The sequence below is a fragment of the Vidua chalybeata genome, chromosome 10 (genome assembly GCF_026979565.1).
Source record: "Vidua chalybeata isolate OUT-0048 chromosome 10, bVidCha1 merged haplotype, whole genome shotgun sequence".
Lineage (NCBI taxonomy): Eukaryota > Metazoa > Chordata > Aves > Passeriformes > Viduidae > Vidua > Vidua chalybeata.
This window is the reverse complement of record NC_071539.1, coordinates 12,063,699-12,080,635: the sequence shown is the minus strand read 5'-3', so window position 1 is coordinate 12,080,635 and position 16,937 is coordinate 12,063,699. Positions and strand designations below refer to the sequence as shown.

Here is a 16,937-nt window from a genome sequence, read left to right as displayed (position 1 = left end):
GAAAATCAGTTTAAAACTCATCTGAAAATTTTATATCTAGTTTATGACTCAGATTAATTATATCACAAGGAAGCAGGGAGCTTCAGTTAGACTATTAGAAGTTCTCAAAATATTGTAGAATTAGTTTTTGAGAAAGACAGAAGGATAATGCAAAATCCACTGATGTTACTGTAATGAGAAAAAAAAAACCTTTCCTATTGTAATGACAGGTTTTCAAAAGAAGCTTCTGGAACAAGCCTGAAATAAAAAGCATCTGCTAAGGACTGTGGCAGAGATATATCAACCATTCATCTATTCATTCTCACAGGGGAGGACCTAGGTCAGGAAAAGGTTCTTCACCCAGAGGGTAGCTGGGCACTAGAACAGGCTCCCCAAGGAAGTGGTCACAGCACCAAGCCTGGCAGAGCTCAACAAGCTTTTGGACATCTCTCTCAGGCACATGATGGGATTTTTAGGATATCCTTGAAAAGGGCCAGGAGTTTGATTCAGTGATCCTGATGGGTCCCTTCCAACTCAGCATATTCTGTGATTCCATGAAGTATTTTTAAAATAGTTGGAAGGTATTTATAAATTCATATTAAGTAGCTGTAAATAGTTGTATTTGTATTGATATTCACTCCTCTTAGTATATAGTGCTTTAACAGTTTGCTGTAAAAAGGCAGGTTAAGGGCAGGAAAAAGGGCTTTTACACACCTAACAACAGAAGTAGATCAGAAGCTCCTATGACTTCACTAACCAAATTGTAACCTGTGAAAAATCAGCAGAAGAGGGGAAATAAAAATTATAAACACAAAACAAAATGCAAAATAAAGATGAGGGATTTTTTTTTCATTTGGAGGACCACACAATCATAAATGGCCACTATGCCAGTGTGAGTATGATAACAAGTAATAGGTGACATCTCACTATCAGTCAATAACAACACAATTTTAAACTGTTAAGGGTTTAAACAGTCAAAATACATAGGAGATTGTAATCTACTTGCCACTCTGCTGAACTTGGTCCCTACTTAGATTCTTGCTGTGTTTGCAAGATTAATAGATTAGTTCTGCCATTGAAAGTATTTCAAAGAAAAAAAAACACACTTCTTAATGCACACTGATATGAAAATATTTTCAAACACACTTAGAACAATGATCTAACCCCTCACAGATAGACTCTTTCATAAGTACAGATTTATGAGGTTTGACAATTACTAAGGTATAAAATACAAATAATCTTGCAGTTTATTATAAGAATGAATGAAGTTTTGAGCTGTGTTCATTAACAAGTCAGAAATGATGATCAAATCTAATTGTTCTCACTTTTTAAAAGCCCAATGACAGAAATGTTTCATTTAGTCTGCTAAAACCTGAAAACTGTTAAGCCTGCTACTGCCTGGATACACTGAATAGACAAACCATCCCTGTGCCTTTTCTGAAGGATTTAAAACTCACCTGCTCCTTTGAAACACTGTCCCACCTAACCTAAATCTCCAAGCAAATATTCCTGGGTGCATGACCAGATGGAAAACATCATTCAACCCAGAAGAATACCTCTGTTACAAATCTATTTCACATGCTTGCAACATTAAGAACCTTCACTCTTAATAATCCAACTCTTTTCTCCTGTAACAGCTGTGATATTGCTACTGTCCAGTGACACTCTCACCATGTTTTAGCTGGACACATCCAGCTTCTCTGACTCACTGAAGAGTTGAGCTTTCAAGCTGTTAGTTTAGAGTTGTACACCAGTTCTAGTTTTCTATTCAATTTCACAATATAGTTCTCTGCACTTGCTACTAGAATTCTTGCTTTTAAAAATACATTACACTTACCTGTGTCCACAACTCTTTCAGAAGAGATATTCAATGCAAACACAAACACTTTCAGGATCTGCTTTGTTTTAGCGTCTAAGGACATACCTACACCCTCCTCATCAAATAGGTTCAGTTTTTGAAATTAAAACTTAGCTGAAAATTTGTTCTCACCAGGAGAAAGAAATCCTTTCAGTGAAGTGAGGCTCTCTCCAATTTTGTCAAAGTCAGGCAGAAGTTTGGCAAGGTCATCTGCATCAGGGAGGGCTTTGAGAAGTTTTTCTAGGAAAACAGTACAACAGTTAGTGAGTTGGGCTTTCTTCTATTATTTTTGCGGGGAAAAAAAGGCTTAGGCTACAAAACCTAGCAACTGTTTCAGGCTTTTAATTTTTTTTTTTAACAAGTATGAAGAAGTTTCCTTCCACGTGCACCTCCCCCCACTACTGTTGGGAAAGACTATCAGATCTGAAAAACCACTTGCTTTTTTAGACTTTGAACTTCCTGATAAGTTGGCTGCCTCAGGTACTTTATAATTGCCAAAAACTTATTGCTGCATTTTACCATATTTCATTCATTATTCTTTCACATACTTTGTAGAGAATGTTTTAAAATTACGTGAAACTGTAACTATGCTCATGTCTTTAATCTTTTTAAGAAAAGCTTAGTTTTCAATTTAATATACAAGCCAATTTTGTGATCCTTAAAAGTAAAAAATCATTAGCTTTACAGTACTATAAAAATGCAGTGTCCATTTCCAGTAAGAACAAGAAAAACTTGTATCAGTTTTCAATCGCTGCATACATCTATGCAATTCTCACACATGGCACTGAGGTTGGAACTAAATATCTATAAGGTCCCTCCCAATCCAAACCATTCTACAATTCTATGCAGTAGAATCTTCATAGAGATGATTAAAAAAAAAATCACATTTCTACCCTGCATATAAAAATATTAAGTCAGTGCTTGATTTTCAGATTTCTGTATTTCAGCTAATAATACACAAAAGTCTCTATTGCAACCTGAAGGCTCAGGAAAGCAAGTCTCTATTTTTCATTTTCTTTTCTTCTGTATCTTCAAGATAATTTTGTGGATAGGCAGGTTCACTATTCTGCATTTTCAACTGATCTTTTACTCACACATATTTTTTACCATCTATTTATATCTTCATTTGTAAGTTATGCATATAGAAAGTAAACACTTTCTGCATAATAGTATCAAAACCTGTGTGAGTCCCCTTGATCACACTGCAACTCTCCTTTCACTAATGGGAATATATGGCTTTATGAAAGGACCAAGAACATTCTCAAATGAAAGGATGCATTAGGGAATATCCATGCTAAACAGAGCTTCATTTCTTCTTACAAACACACTGATACAAATGCTTTGGTGAAACACACATCAAACTCCAAAAATAAAAGTCCACTCAAATTACATCTGAAAAGCCACTCCTGGAGTGAGGCCCTGAGGACCTATACTCCTATGTTTAAGTTTTACACATGCCAGTCCTTAGACAGAGTAACATCATGGCTTTGTGATACCGAAGTCAACAAGTTCATCAAGCTCCCAAATGAAGTCAGGAACAATCCACTTATAATCCTCGAGATCTGGCATCATGTCCTTCCACTGCTCATATGTCTAACAGAGAAAGGAAAAAAATCATGGTAGACATCGAAAAGGAAATGTGCATAGAGAAGTGTATGAGCAACTACTACCTACACATAAAACACACTAACCCACCATCTTTAGATATGAGTAGTATTTTGATCTTTTAAGATCTACTGCTGTTTCCTAAGCGATGTTTTCCATATTCACTCATCTTCATTATTATCAGTTAACCAAGCAATGGCATCCCCTATTTTTGTGGCTATAACAAGAACTCCTGTTCTGAAGTATGTAATAACAAAGACAAAATGCATAAAGTATCTTCCAGAGATAAATACCTTCTTAGCTGTGTAGCCACCTCCTACTGCAGATCCTAAGATGAGATAGCGAACTTTGAGAAGCCTTGAGGCCAATCTGGCCAGCCAAAAGTTCCTGTGGGACTGGTATCCATGTTTTACATTTAAAAGTTTTGTTTTGTGAAGGGGAAGACGATTCAGAGAAGAGAACTGCTGAATGGATATCCTTAAGGGAGGTCTCTGGAGCTTTGAACTTGGATAGTAGGGATGATGTATACTTCGGGAAACCAGATGCAGGTTTTGAAGTGGTGATTTTCTCTTTATTCCATAGCTGCTATTTGCTAGACTCCGGCAGATGACACTAAGAGAAAAAAAATAAAACCTTTAACTGATTTCCTCAACGCATCATTAACTCAAACCTCTTTAGAAGCAATCCACATTATATTTCAGCTGGTTACAGATCACCTTATTACATCACCTTGAATCCACAATTTCCAGCCACTACTGCTATACTTATGAGGAAAATAAAAAGCTGCAAACATTGTTAATGGGTATAGTATTTCCAGTGATTACAGACACAAAACCTTAACTACAAATTCTGAAGTCTGTTATGGATTAAATTTAACTTTCACACTGGAATAAGGCAGTAAACACGTGTGATAAAGCATTGTTTGGGCTAAGAGTCCACAGAAGATTTCCAACATAGAAGAAAACTTAACAGTTTGGCCTGTCTTATTCTCTAAATGAACTTTTAGAGAACATGAGTTAGTAGAGGATTTCCAAACTTTAAAAAAACCCAATATACAGAAAATAATTCTTTGTAGAATACATTTGTCCTATTTAGGCCAAGCATGTGCTTAATGACATCTTTCATTCCCTTCACTTGCTGTGGTTCTAGGAATACAAGACTATGGTTTTGTCTTGGGTCATGCATAGACAAGATTAGCTCTCGAGGTAATTGCATCATGTGCAATGATGCTTTCATGAAGGAATTCAGATTTAAGAGGGAAAACTCTGGAAGTTTTGACTCTGAAAGCAGAGTTCAGCCATAAAAAGCACATGTTAAAACAGAGGAGCCTAATCAATCCTGCCTATGTTATACAAACACGTGGTCTGGAATAAAACCTGTGTACTTTTGATTACACTATCTGCACACTGCAACAGTTGGAGGCAATTTTGTTAGCATTTCTCCTCTTGGACATGGAATTAAAAAAGGCTCAGAAATTAGCTACAAATAGAACCAATAGAAAAATGCCTCCACACTTGAAATGTTTGATTTCCCAGTTTTGAAGCCAGGTTTTTAAATCAGGGTGTGATAAGCCTGTATGAAGCATGCCAATGACTGGGCAGTTCATTATTTTGTTTTGCAGTCATTACCGTTTCAGATATTTATTATTTGCAGAGAGACCATTATTTGCAGAGAGACTGCCACATACTGTGGCAGTCACACCTCATTATTCATCTTCACCTGAGCTAAAGGCATTTTTGTAGTATTATTTAATTTTCTTCTCTGTGACTTTTCTTTTGGAACACATTGCGTTTTACAGCATTGTTTGTGTGTTTAAACTGAAGAGAAAATTGAATTCTATTACAGTTGTCTGGCAAAACCTCAATCCACAACTTCCTTTTGAGTGTTATTGCATATTTCAAAGTCAACTGCTTTACTTGCACATCCAAAACTTTGTAATTCATTAAAACCCCCACTACTCCTCTATCACACCCAAACTTCCATTCTCTATTTCCTCTCTCCTCCTGCTGCTAAATCTCCTGATGAATGCTGACCAAAAAAATCACTTTGAGCTCTTCAACGAAAAGTACAGCCAGATTGAAAAGAATGGCAGAGCAATGCTATTAAATGAAGCACTGAATGAGGTCCAAATTTCAAGCCTCTGCAACGTTGGTTTTAACAATAACAAAAACCATCCTTCCAGACACGAGTGGCTCTGCCTGATTTACAGGCCTGCAACCTGTAACACTGTGCTGAGATTATAACTGTCTTGCAAAACACAAAAAAGTGGCTCGCTATGCCTCTGACTACCAAGCAAACGTAACCCAGCGAACAGCACGGTGGCATTTTCTTTCTCACTCAGCACTAGACAACGCTTATTCTCCCACTGCTGCTCCCAAATAGCAGTTGGAACTAGATGATCTTCACGTTCCCTTTCCAATCCAAACCACTCCACGACTCTATGCAATTTTCCGAGGAACATCGTGCTATTATCCACCAGTCACTGCCACTGCTCCAGCCGGGAATGCTGTAGGAGAATGGTGGAAAACAAGCGGGACGCAAGGCAGCTGCTGGGAGGGACAACGCCTGGGCACGAAAGCGGCCTGAGCTCCCCAGGGCGAGAATGCGGGAGAAGCAGCCCCCTCCTACCCGCCTCCCCCAGGTCCCAGAGGAGCTGGAGGGTGCGAAACTGCCCAGCCCGGGGCTACCAGGCTGTCGCCTGCAGCAGCCGCAGGCCCAGCCCTGCGCCACTCACACCCGCACCTCGCAGCCCAACCCGCTGTGCTGCTCCGCCTGCAGCCCGCCGGGGCTCGTCTCGCTTACCAAGCCGCCGCCGCCCGCGTCCGCCACATGGTAAGGGCCGGGAGGGAGCGGGAGCGGCCCGGGAGCGGCGGGAGCGCGGCCGGGCTGAGGGCAAGGGCAGCGGCAGCCGCTTCCGGGCACCGCGGTCCGCGCGACCCGCCCCGCCGGAAACCGCGCCTCACCGCGCAAAGGTTCCGGGCTCGGCTGCGGAGAAGGAGGGAGGGTTTAGAGGGCTGGGGGCTGGTCGGCCAGGAGTGCTGGGTCTGTAACGCTGGGATCAGGGGTCCCTCACGCTTGGATCAGGGGTCCCTCACGCTGGGATCAGGGATCCCTCACGCTTGGATCAGGGGTCCCTCACGCTGGGATCAGGGGTCCCTCACGCTGGGATCAGGGGTCCCTCACGCTTGGATCAGGGGTCCCTCACGCTGGGATCAGGGGTCCCTCACGCTGGGATCAGGGATCCCTCACGCTGGGATCAGGGGTCCCTCACGCTTGGATCAGGGGTCCCTCACGCTGGGATCAGGGGTCCCTCACGCTGGAATCAGGGGTCCTTCACGCTGGGATCAGGGGTCCTTCACGCTGGGATCAGGGGTCCCTCACACTTGGATCATGGATGCCTCACGCTGGGTTCTGGATCCCCCCCCACACCCCCGTGATCGCCTCGGGGTCTCGTCCCTGTGCCCCGGCTCCTCTCGGGCATCCCAGCGCGGCCGGGCCCGGCAGGGCAGGCCTGGAGAGGGTGCTGAGGTGAAGCCCAGCCCGGATGGTGGTACCAGGGCCTTCCACGCTGGTACAGATGAGATTCTGATGAGTCCCCAGCTGTTGTTGTGCCTGGGGAGTGCATGACATGGGTGGCAGCGCTGCCTTGAAAGCTGGAAAACACAAGGTGTTTCCCACTGGGCTTCTGTGAGTTGTTGGGGTTATTTTCTGGCCACAATGAAGCAGGAGGCAGAGGTGGCACCAGAAGAGTTTGTCAGCTCTGTCCATCTGTGCTCACACAGGATCACCTCTGGTTAGGTCATTTCTGAGCAGTGCATGCCACACCTGTCCCTAAAGACCACAGACATTGGAGTGTTCACCTGGCAATGCCAGTGCTTGCTGACTTTAATAGGAAGTATTCCCTTGTGCCTGATCTGAATCTTTCTTGTAACATGTCCACAGTGGACATGGATAATATTCCATTCTCCAGTTAGGTGTTTGAAGACTGTTGCCCTGACTCTTCTCAGTTTCCTTTTCCTTAGACAGAACAACACTAAGTACCTCTTCCATATTTTATGACTCCTTTGTCATTCTTCTCTGTGCTCTCCTGTGGAATGTCACCAGTCGATTCACAGCTTCCTTTCTGTGATGTGGCCAGAACTGGGTGTCACATACTGAGAAACAAAATGAGATTTGGGGTGCTTTAGAGGTCAGGTTTCTGTTTATACTGTGAGATTTTTCAAAGCAAAATAAATTGTATAAGGATGACATAATACATACATGTATTTTCAGGACTGGGATAAAAGTTGGGTTGAGGTAAGGCACGTGGTTTTGTCTCTTGCTTACCTACTTTGTGACTATTTATAAGTTTAAGGGACTATATTTTAAATCCTACTTTGCTTTTATATTTTAGCTTGACCACTTCTTTTTGCAATTTATCTATGATTTTTTAAGGCAAGTTTCAATTTAAAAATATGAATGATGACACTCCATAGGACATGCTAACAAATAATTTTTTATGAATATATACTATGTAATTCTTACTCCAAACAGTAGAGAGCATCATATTCCTGAAGGTTCCAATTTGGGCTGCTCTTTCTCCAGGTGATGGTGAATATGCTTAAGAAAATGAACAAATGTCACTATTTTCTTTGGTTCTAGATTAACACTTTGATGAATTATTATGACAGATTGTCAGACTATGGAAATGATTAATGTTTTGCACCTTTAACCTGTTTTTTCTTTGTTTTCAGCTGTGAAGGTATAAATACTCCTACAAGGGTATTCTCTAGGAGTGCAGAACACCTTGGAGCTGGAATAAAACTACAAATAGTGAAAAGATTGTATGAGCCTTTATTCTTCCCTGGAGACCCTGCTTTCGTGGGAGCTCTGCATCTCTCTTCTCTGTGCCAGAGCATCCAAGGACCCCTGCTGCACCCTAGTCTGCTACAGACACTAGAAAGAGCAATGTTTGGGAAAGCAGCAAAAGCTGACCAGGCAGAAAAAGCATGTGTGACCGTCCTGTTTTTCACCCCTAGCACCTCCCAAAATAATGAGTCATTTCCCAAAATCATCAGCCTGCCTTAGAAAAGGCACCTTTGCAGTTGTTTCCTGTCTGTTACAGCTTCAAGATAGCAATGCTCATTTCCCCCATGTAATCAGGTTTAGCAGAAATGGAATTTAATATGTTCTTTTTTAGTTTTAGTTTATACTGTGACTCTCATATAATAACTGGAGTTCCCTTTGCTCGGTCTCAGAAGAATAAAATGGTAAGTTGAGAGGCTCAGAGCAAGTTGCAGTGAGAGGAAGGAGAGAGTAGCACTGAAGTTGGGTCTGGAGAGAACCTTCTTCCCCCTTGATCTTGTGCAATAAATCACCCTTACACAGCTTAGTACAGATATATCCTTGTCAGTCCAGCTTCTGGTCGGGGCTCCTTTTGGAGGTGTGGTAGGTGTCAAGGCAGAACAACTTGCCTCCAGTGCTTATCACACCAGCATTTTCAAACACATCTGTCCTTGTGCTGGGCAGGGGTGCACATCTGTTTGTATTACCTGACCTAATTCCTTCATTTCTCTTCTCTGTTTCCTGCATTTCTCTGTTTCAGTTTCTCTGAGCCTGCCCACTCGGGGATAGGCAGTGGTCTTTCCTGTCACTTGAGGTATGGACTTGTACAAGTCCATGCCTCGTGGCAGCAAAATGCTGAGGAATAGGAACTAACTTGATACCTCTTGATCTGTTTCAGTCACCCTAGAAGTATGTTTTAGTTTTCTTAACATACTTGCTGGAAGAACAGGTTTGCCTTTCCTGACCTCACTCCTAAAATATTTCTTGTGTAACTTCTTAAAAAGTAGCAAAGTACAAGGAAATAGTAGTGGAATGGGAATGAATCACAAGACTAATCAGCAAATGCAAAAAAAGAGGTGGCAAAACTCTCAGTGTTGTTTTTCTGCCAGCTTCCTTTTGGCTCTGATTTAAAGGTCAGAGACATCTTATCCAGTTTACTGACATCAGTGCGAAGCTCCAGTTTTCCGCAGGAGTGAGTAAATAACCTCAGTGATATCTCCCAAAACTGTATGGTGAGGTCAGAAGACATTCTATGAGGATATTCTCAATAATGAATAAAGGTCCTGGTTACAGCTCCTACCTGGCTGAATTCTGACACACAGTCAGTGTATAAATCCACCTGCACAAACTGGGGCCCCTTTTTACAGTGCCAGAGCTTGATTTATTTTCTACAGCGTGTGTGGAGATCACTGCTGGACACTTAACTCAGACTGGTTGCTAAGAATGTTAGCAACAGCAATGGCTATTTTGTTTCTTATTTGGACACACTCCTGGTCTCCAGTGATTCCATAATCTCTTGAAGAAAAATACTCCCCTCTTGCCCTCCCCTAAAAGTTTTGTGCCAGCAGCGCTTGCTTGCACCTACCAGAGTTATGCTCTGGAGTCATATTGTGAAAAACACTTTTAAGATTGAACTTTTTCTTTCTTGCATTTTTGACTGAATTCTGCATGAGCCCTCACAATTGCAAAACTCCAACAACAGAATGGAGGGAGGAGGGATAAAGTGTTACCTGCTAACCCCAGAGAGGGAGGAGCTCCCTACTTCAAACATCATCAGAATTGTAAGGAAGGTGTGTACTTAGAGCACTTCCTCAATGTAGAAGTTAAAGCACACTATGCTGAAGACCTGTCTCGAGGGTGCTGTAGGAAGTCTCCAGAGGGTCATTTCATGGGGGAAAATCCTGCCAAGAACCATTATGCACAGCTTAACCAGGGAGAAGAGAATGAGATGGTGAGTTGTATCTCTGTCTAGGTCTTTCTTAGCTTGAAGCAGAAGGTGGCACGTGTTCTGCAATAAAATGCTACAGACTGTAATTGAGTTATTGCTAGTTGGAGTGTTTCCTTGGCAGAAACATAACAGTTAGAAGGGGATATAATTTATTTTTTTTTTTAGCAGAAAGAAAAGAAGGTTGGTTGTGTCAGTTGGATTTAACTGGTTATTCTTTCCAACAGGGGATGATGGCTCAACAGATTATTCATGTGATGTTACAAATCTAGATGGAGATGGTTTAATATGAGATTGAGGGATGGGCCAGACTGGCATCCCCAACCATTTGACAGCTGGGTCTTCAGGATCAGCTCCGGTTAGAGAACTGGAAACCTTGGCTTTCTCCAAAACATAAAAACACCTGTTATGTTTGCATAAATTACTGATAAATGCAGTCTGTTGAATTGCCAGCACTATCTCAGAAGCTGGGATTCCTAAAGACTGAAATACTATATTTCTTTCTAGAGTTGCCTAGGGAGAAATATGTTTGCATGCATTTTGTAACATCTGGAAATAAGTCCTATGTTTAGACAAAATCTCTGGTCTCCTGCATGGCAATGCTCTTAAATAGTAATGTCAGTACACGAATGAAGTGAATGCAGTGCTGCTGAGCTGCTTTGGCATTACTGTGTGTTATGAGTCAGCTGTTCACATGGGTTCTGTCCCTCTAATAGATTCTGCTGGAGATATCAGATCCACCATGCAGCTGTACAACAACAGTTCTTGGGCATATCTGGTAAATGGAGTGCTTCTCATAATTCCTGTGCTGCAGAGCCACTGGAGCACTGCTGTGAGTGCCTGCAGGATTTCAATAGCAAAGCTATTGAACCACAGTCACTTACAAGTTGACACAACTGTTCACTTTCAGAAATCCTGGAAAAGTCTTCAAAATCTCCTCACTGACATTCCTGTTCCAGTGAAAGAGACTGTGTCATGTGCAAACGTGGATACCTGTTGTCTTGCAAAGAAAAATGTAGATTTTCAGACAGCTCTCTCAGCCATCCAGGGAAGGGGAGGTGCCACATTTTGCGTAATGCAGACCTGGGGAATGCTGTAGAGAGTCACCCAGCAGCATGAACTGAGCAGTGCGGGAAGGCACTGGCTCCGTGGGTGGGGACTAATTAGCTCCGTGCAATGCAGAACCCGACTGGCTCCGCCGGCCAGTTACTAAACCTGCTGGCAGCGCCCCGCTCCTGGCTCTAGCCCTGGTGCTGATGTGCCACTGCTCCCCAGCTCCAAACAGCTGCTGGGTTTGTGCTTCTGCTTCACCCTGCCCTGTCCTTCTAGGACTATAAACACCCTGTTGTGCTCTCACCACTATTGGTGCTGTCTCTTGCAATGCCAGAATTGAGCTGGAGCTAATTGGGTTAAAGTGGATTGTCTGGTGCTGCGTACAGTCACACTATTGTACCCTGAATGTTCACTTCCAGCTGTGCACTTCCAGCTGGATGCCCAAGCTGTGGTTGTATGGAGCCAGTTATCCCAAGGATGGTTTTGTTTCTCAGCAGTATCATACTGAGCCCATGTGTTCTGAATCTGGTGCTCAGGGATCTGTGAATCTGAGGTTTTCCATTCACAGCTGCTGTGTGTGCCCAGTGTTGAGTCAGTCAGAATGTCTGTGAATCCAGTGTCTGGCAGTTGCCATGCTCTCCATGCCTGCAGTGAGTAGGATCAGTGCTCACTCACCTGGGGTATCCAAATGGAAATTGAAGAAAAAATACTTACAAAGCACTTGAGTAGAAAATGCAATTAAAACTGTAGCCAAATTATGCTAAATTAGGTAGGAATGTGTGTATGTTTGTTACATAGATGTAAGAGAGAAAAAAAGTATGAGATAGAGGAATATATCCCTGAAGATGTATGAGGTACTGTAAGAGGATGATAAAAAAAGCAATGTGTGTATAGAAAAAAGAGAACAGCTAAGGTGTGTATTTGTGTGAAAGGAAAAAAGAAAGTAGTATGTAAATGAGAGTTGTGAAGAAAGAGAAGAAGGCTTTCTTTAAGTAGAGGAGTGAAGAAGAATACATGAAGTAAAGAGAATTACTTTTTTAAAATTCAAAGCCATGAAAAATATTTTTTCAATGTTGTTTTCAACAGTCAGTTTAATCTACCTGAACCAAATTATTAACAAGCACTTCTTAACTTTCCAGACAAGATCAGATCTCTTGGTCTAATAATGTAACAGCTGACGCTGTGCAGGTGCCAGTTCTTCCAGAGTGGAATACTTCAAGTAATTTGAAAGCATATAAGTAACTCACTTGAACTCTGGATGTGTAATGCTTCCCTGTGTTGAACCAGCTGTCCTCTTTGCTGAGGAAAGCTGGGGAACTCTAATAAGAAGAAATGCTTTGAAGTTTTCTTCAGTATTTCCATTTCTCGGTACATCTGAGGTGCTAGATAGTCCTGGATTTAAGAGTAATCACTCTGACTTAGGAAATCTATCCTGTATATTCTTGTGCATGTCTTTGGGATTACTTTACAATTTCTGCAGAACATTTGCTTGAATGAAAGTTCACTCTTCTGCTATGCAGCTAAAACTTAACAAAGTGTATTCAGAGCACGAGATAAACTCTCTCTCCATAACCATTTGTAGTACCAGAAAGAACTTAGTAGTGTGAGAGAACTCTGCACACAGCAGCTTGCCTCAGAGAGGGCTAATAGTATACTTCCCTTCAGAAAAATCTGCTTGAAGATTTTGAGAACTACATTTACTGTGTAATATGAAGAGAAAGGAAAACCACAGCTTTATGCCCTCTTCCAATTTGATGTTCTTCTCTGCACAGCTTGGGAATAATCATTCCCTTTGCACAAAACCTAAAGTGTGAAGATTAAGTCTTGCAATGCAGAAGATTGTGATAGACTTTGACAGGCTGCTGCTTTGGGAAGGATTTGCCAGCAGCCTGTCTTTAGCATGTGTTCCCCTATTGCTTGTGGCTGAAGGAATGGGAGAACTGCAGTCAGTCAGCTGGTGCACCCCAGTTTACCACTGCATCTTGGCAGCTGTCTGCCTCCTTTGAGATGCCGCAGTTCTGAAGGGAATCTGATACAGGAATTTTATATACTTTGAATTTGAAAAACGTAACTTTAAAAATTGCAATAAAATCTGAAAGGTACAATCTTGTTGCTAATGGAACAATAGTCAATGTTGCTATTGGTTTCGGAGAGAACAAGAAGAAACCTCTGATGAAACAGGTTCTGGTTGGTAAGAATGAGATTCAGTTATTAAATTGCTTGTGAAACTTAGCCAGTCTTTCAAGTCTAATCCTATTATCTGTTGTTATAGCAACAGGTTGTTCATAATAGGGTACCTGATGTTGAGGTTGCCAGAAATATGACCATTCACAGCCACTGTTTAGATTCCCTGATGGTAGCTATGGGCTTTGTTTTCACTAAAGAAAAAGGTGCCTGAATTTGTTTGACATTTGCATTTAAATTCTGCTGTGCAGATGACCTTGCAGTTAGAGGCAATTTTTATTTTAAACATAAGTAACAAAGACTTGCTGGACACTAGAGTGATAAGCCCTTGAATGCTGGCTTTGTGTGATTGTAAAAGCAGCTAAGAACCTTACCTGCCAACTGAGCAGGTCTGGCAGCTTTTTCTGTCCAATAATCCTGGCCCCTTCTCAGACCCTTGACTCACAAGTCAAACCATTTTGTTACAATCACTCATCTACTGTTGTGAGTCTCAAGAGAAAAGAGATGTTAACAGATGAGGAAACAAAATTTTACTATACATTACAATTTATTAAAAATTATTCTATAGCGATGAGATGAACACTGTATACCAACCTATTCTGTAGATGGTGTTACCTCCCATGAGGAGTTTTACAGACAGCTAATCTTCATTTTATTTTCCACCATTTTCTAGTTTGATACACTCAAGAACCCAGAATTTTGACTGTGAACTGTTTAATATGCCAAATGTACTCATTTAACTCTAAAAACTTGTTTATGCATTAGAAAAGTTGTCAAAGTGCAAATCTGTATTAATCAGATCCTCTTCAAAAGAAGCATGTCTGCACCAGCACAATGAAATGTAACACAGCAAAAGTAATTTTCTTAACAACATAAAACTAACCTGACAGACATGCCCTCACTGCATCCTCTCACCAGGACTTCTGCCAGCCTTGAAAGTATTGTTTGCCATAGTAGACATGCATTTGCTTAGAGATCCTTTTAGCAGAGGCCGAGTGAATCAAGAATTTCTAAACCCTAATTACTACAAGTCGTTCATGTGGCTAAACAAACCTGAACCATGTGTGTGCCTGTTCCTCCCTTCTTCATGCACATTGTGGATACCTCTGTTATGGGTCTAATATTCACTTTTTCATGGAAGATAATAGTTTTAAGAATTCTTCTAAAGGATTTCATTTTGACTTATCTGAGTTGTGAGAAGTTTCTGCTTCAACAAGGAGTCATTCATGTATTAATTTTTTTTTATGAATGCAGCATTCATTGCTATAATCCTTCCAGCTGAAAGCACAGGGCCAGAAAAAAACTCCTCAACCTAACAGAACATTCTGTACTGAAGTTAAGCTTGAAAGGTTCTGGCTCAGTGGACTTTGGCACAAGTCAAATTTGGAACTCAGTCTATTTCCCTGCCTAGCTTTACTTCTCAGTGACGTGGCCCAGGTGACCCATTCCAGACATTTCCAAAATGTGGGAAATTATTTGCTTTGGCATTAGATTCCTTCATGGACATCTAGATGCATCAGTTAACATCTGATGTTTATTCTTTCCCACCTTACTCATTGTAGAACTCCTAAACAGCTGTACTCAGAAATGTCACACTCCTCAAGACATGAACCAACAAACCTGAACCAACACCTCTGTTCATATGGCAAATCATGCCCTTGAAGGATCAGAACAGCTCAATGGTATCTATCTATCTATCTATCTATCTATCTATCTATCTATCTATCTATCTTTCTGTCTGTCTCAGGGAAGTCCCTTGTGAGAAGCAGCAAGATCCAGCACACAGCGTAATGGATATCTTAAGAAGCATGGTCTTTTCTTCCAAGATGAGCTGTTTTCCTTTTTTGCCTCTCCTGTATTTCAAGATGAGGAATACTGATGCATGCTTGGTTCTGGGGAGTGTCTTAGAATCTATGGATTCAAATAACTTTTTGAGTTTAAACTACTCTGGAAAAAAGGCCTTAAAACATATGCTGGCATAGGGGGACTCAGATACATATTTTCATATATTGGTGAATTGTTTCTTAGGCAAAAATACAGAGAAATACAGAGTTTGCTCTGGTTTTGTGGTTACGTTGTTGTATCAGACTTGGGAAACCATTGAACATTTCAGTGAAGAACACTGCCAACAGATGATGATCCCAAATGACTGCCAATCATATTCAGAGCATCCACCCTCTCTCTTAATTCTATTAGTACAGACTTACTGACTTCTCGGACATTGGGTGTAAGACACAAAAACTGAAAATTAAAGGAGTGATTCACGGGCAGAAGCTAGATGCACATGGCAGTAATCCTGTTCTTCCCCACCCTGATATTCATGCCCATCCCAATTTGAAAATACTATTCCAGTTATTCCAGGTCCAGCCATATACTGAAGGAAGTCCAAAGGTGTGTTCTTTTAACAGTTCTTCCCTTAGGTGTCTCTGTCTCCTTGGGAGATCCTTTGCCTTGCTGACAAGTGAAGTCTGGATCCAAGCTAGTAAGCAATCTGGATCCTGCTAGTAAGCATTTGCTGTGAAGAGTAAGTTCACATTGTCCTATGTATTATTCTATATGCTGGTGCTGACACTGTTTCTTTAACCTTTTTAGTCAGATTACAGCTAGAGAGAGTTGAATGGAGACCTTTACCTTCTTGTAGGAGCGTGTGAATATTAATTGCACATGACTGCCTCACCAACTACCTCCTAGCAAGCTTGCCTGTCTGCTATCCTCCATGGACTTCCTTCTATCTGCTGCAGAGTTATTATCTTGGTCTGCTCAGAAATTATAGAAGCCTTTGAAAATGCTGTGTGTGCATTTCACAGGTGGCATAACTAGGTTCTGTGCAGTGCAGACCACTCTCCTGTGTTGTTTACCATACTTTTTCCTCACAGTTGCCAACTTCTTCTCCTTAGAAACCTCTTGGAGATTGCCTAGGATGACAGAGTCTGTCTTTTGGAGAATACTACAGAGCAGGTGTGCTGAGGCAGCGTGTGGAACCACTGGGCAGGGCCTGCATTTCACATAACAAGCAAAGACACCAGCACAGAGCCAGGAATTATGCATTAGTCATCCTTACAATTACATTGCCTTTCTTCTCACCTTATAAATGGATCTTGCAATATCTGCGGCTGCAGATATCTGATCCTCAGAAGCAGATTGCACAGTTGCTGCAAACATACTCAGAAGAAGGAATTGAGGAACCTTAACGCTTATGCTAGCAAATTCTCCTGGTCACCTGATGTAATTGCAGCCGTGGAATCTCCCATCTTAGCTTAGGCTGCATCTTTCTATAAATTCACTGTATACATTTTGTTTCACATTTACTGAGTCCCTGCTAGCAGTACTGAGAGGAAATTTGGCCATGGCACCAAGACCTGCAGCTCTTAAAATGTAATGCTGACAGACATGTTTTGGACAAGTCATCTTACCTCTCTGTAACAATTTCTCCAGCTTTAAAAATGGAATAATAATACATACTCATACAACTAAAATAAGTAGCTTCCT

The 16,937-nt window shown here is 41.5% G+C and overlaps 2 protein-coding genes across 6 annotated transcripts in view; one reads left to right on the top strand and one right to left on the bottom strand.

The window, feature by feature from the left end:
* The window catches only part of OPA1 (OPA1 mitochondrial dynamin like GTPase), a 48,379-nt gene extending 42,043 nt beyond the window's left edge, over window positions 1-6,336 (bottom strand). For 2 of the 5 annotated variants that reach the window (XM_053951571.1, XM_053951573.1), the window contains exons 1-5: window positions 6,245-6,336; window positions 3,736-4,054; window positions 3,334-3,430; window positions 1,970-2,077; window positions 694-747 (exon numbers count right to left, since the gene is read on the bottom strand). In XM_053951571.1, the coding sequence (XP_053807546.1) occupies window positions 694-747; window positions 1,970-2,077; window positions 3,334-3,430; window positions 3,736-4,054; window positions 6,245-6,273 (607 nt within the window). In that variant the 5' untranslated portion in view covers window positions 6,274-6,336. Of the gene's footprint in view, window positions 1-693; window positions 748-1,969; window positions 2,078-3,333; window positions 3,431-3,735; window positions 4,055-6,070; window positions 6,087-6,244 lie in introns of those variants that run through there. The other 3 variants (XM_053951572.1, XM_053951574.1, XM_053951575.1) reach the window with 2 other exon arrangements.
* A 3,799-nt stretch (window positions 6,337-10,135) lies between these two features.
* Window positions 10,136-16,937, top strand: part of ATP13A4 (ATPase 13A4) — a 37,481-nt gene continuing 30,679 nt past the window's right edge. The window contains exon 1 of the mRNA XM_053951340.1: window positions 10,136-10,217. Coding sequence (XP_053807315.1) covers window positions 10,155-10,217 — 63 coding nt within the window. The 5' untranslated portion in view covers window positions 10,136-10,154. The remainder of the gene's footprint in view (window positions 10,218-16,937) is intronic.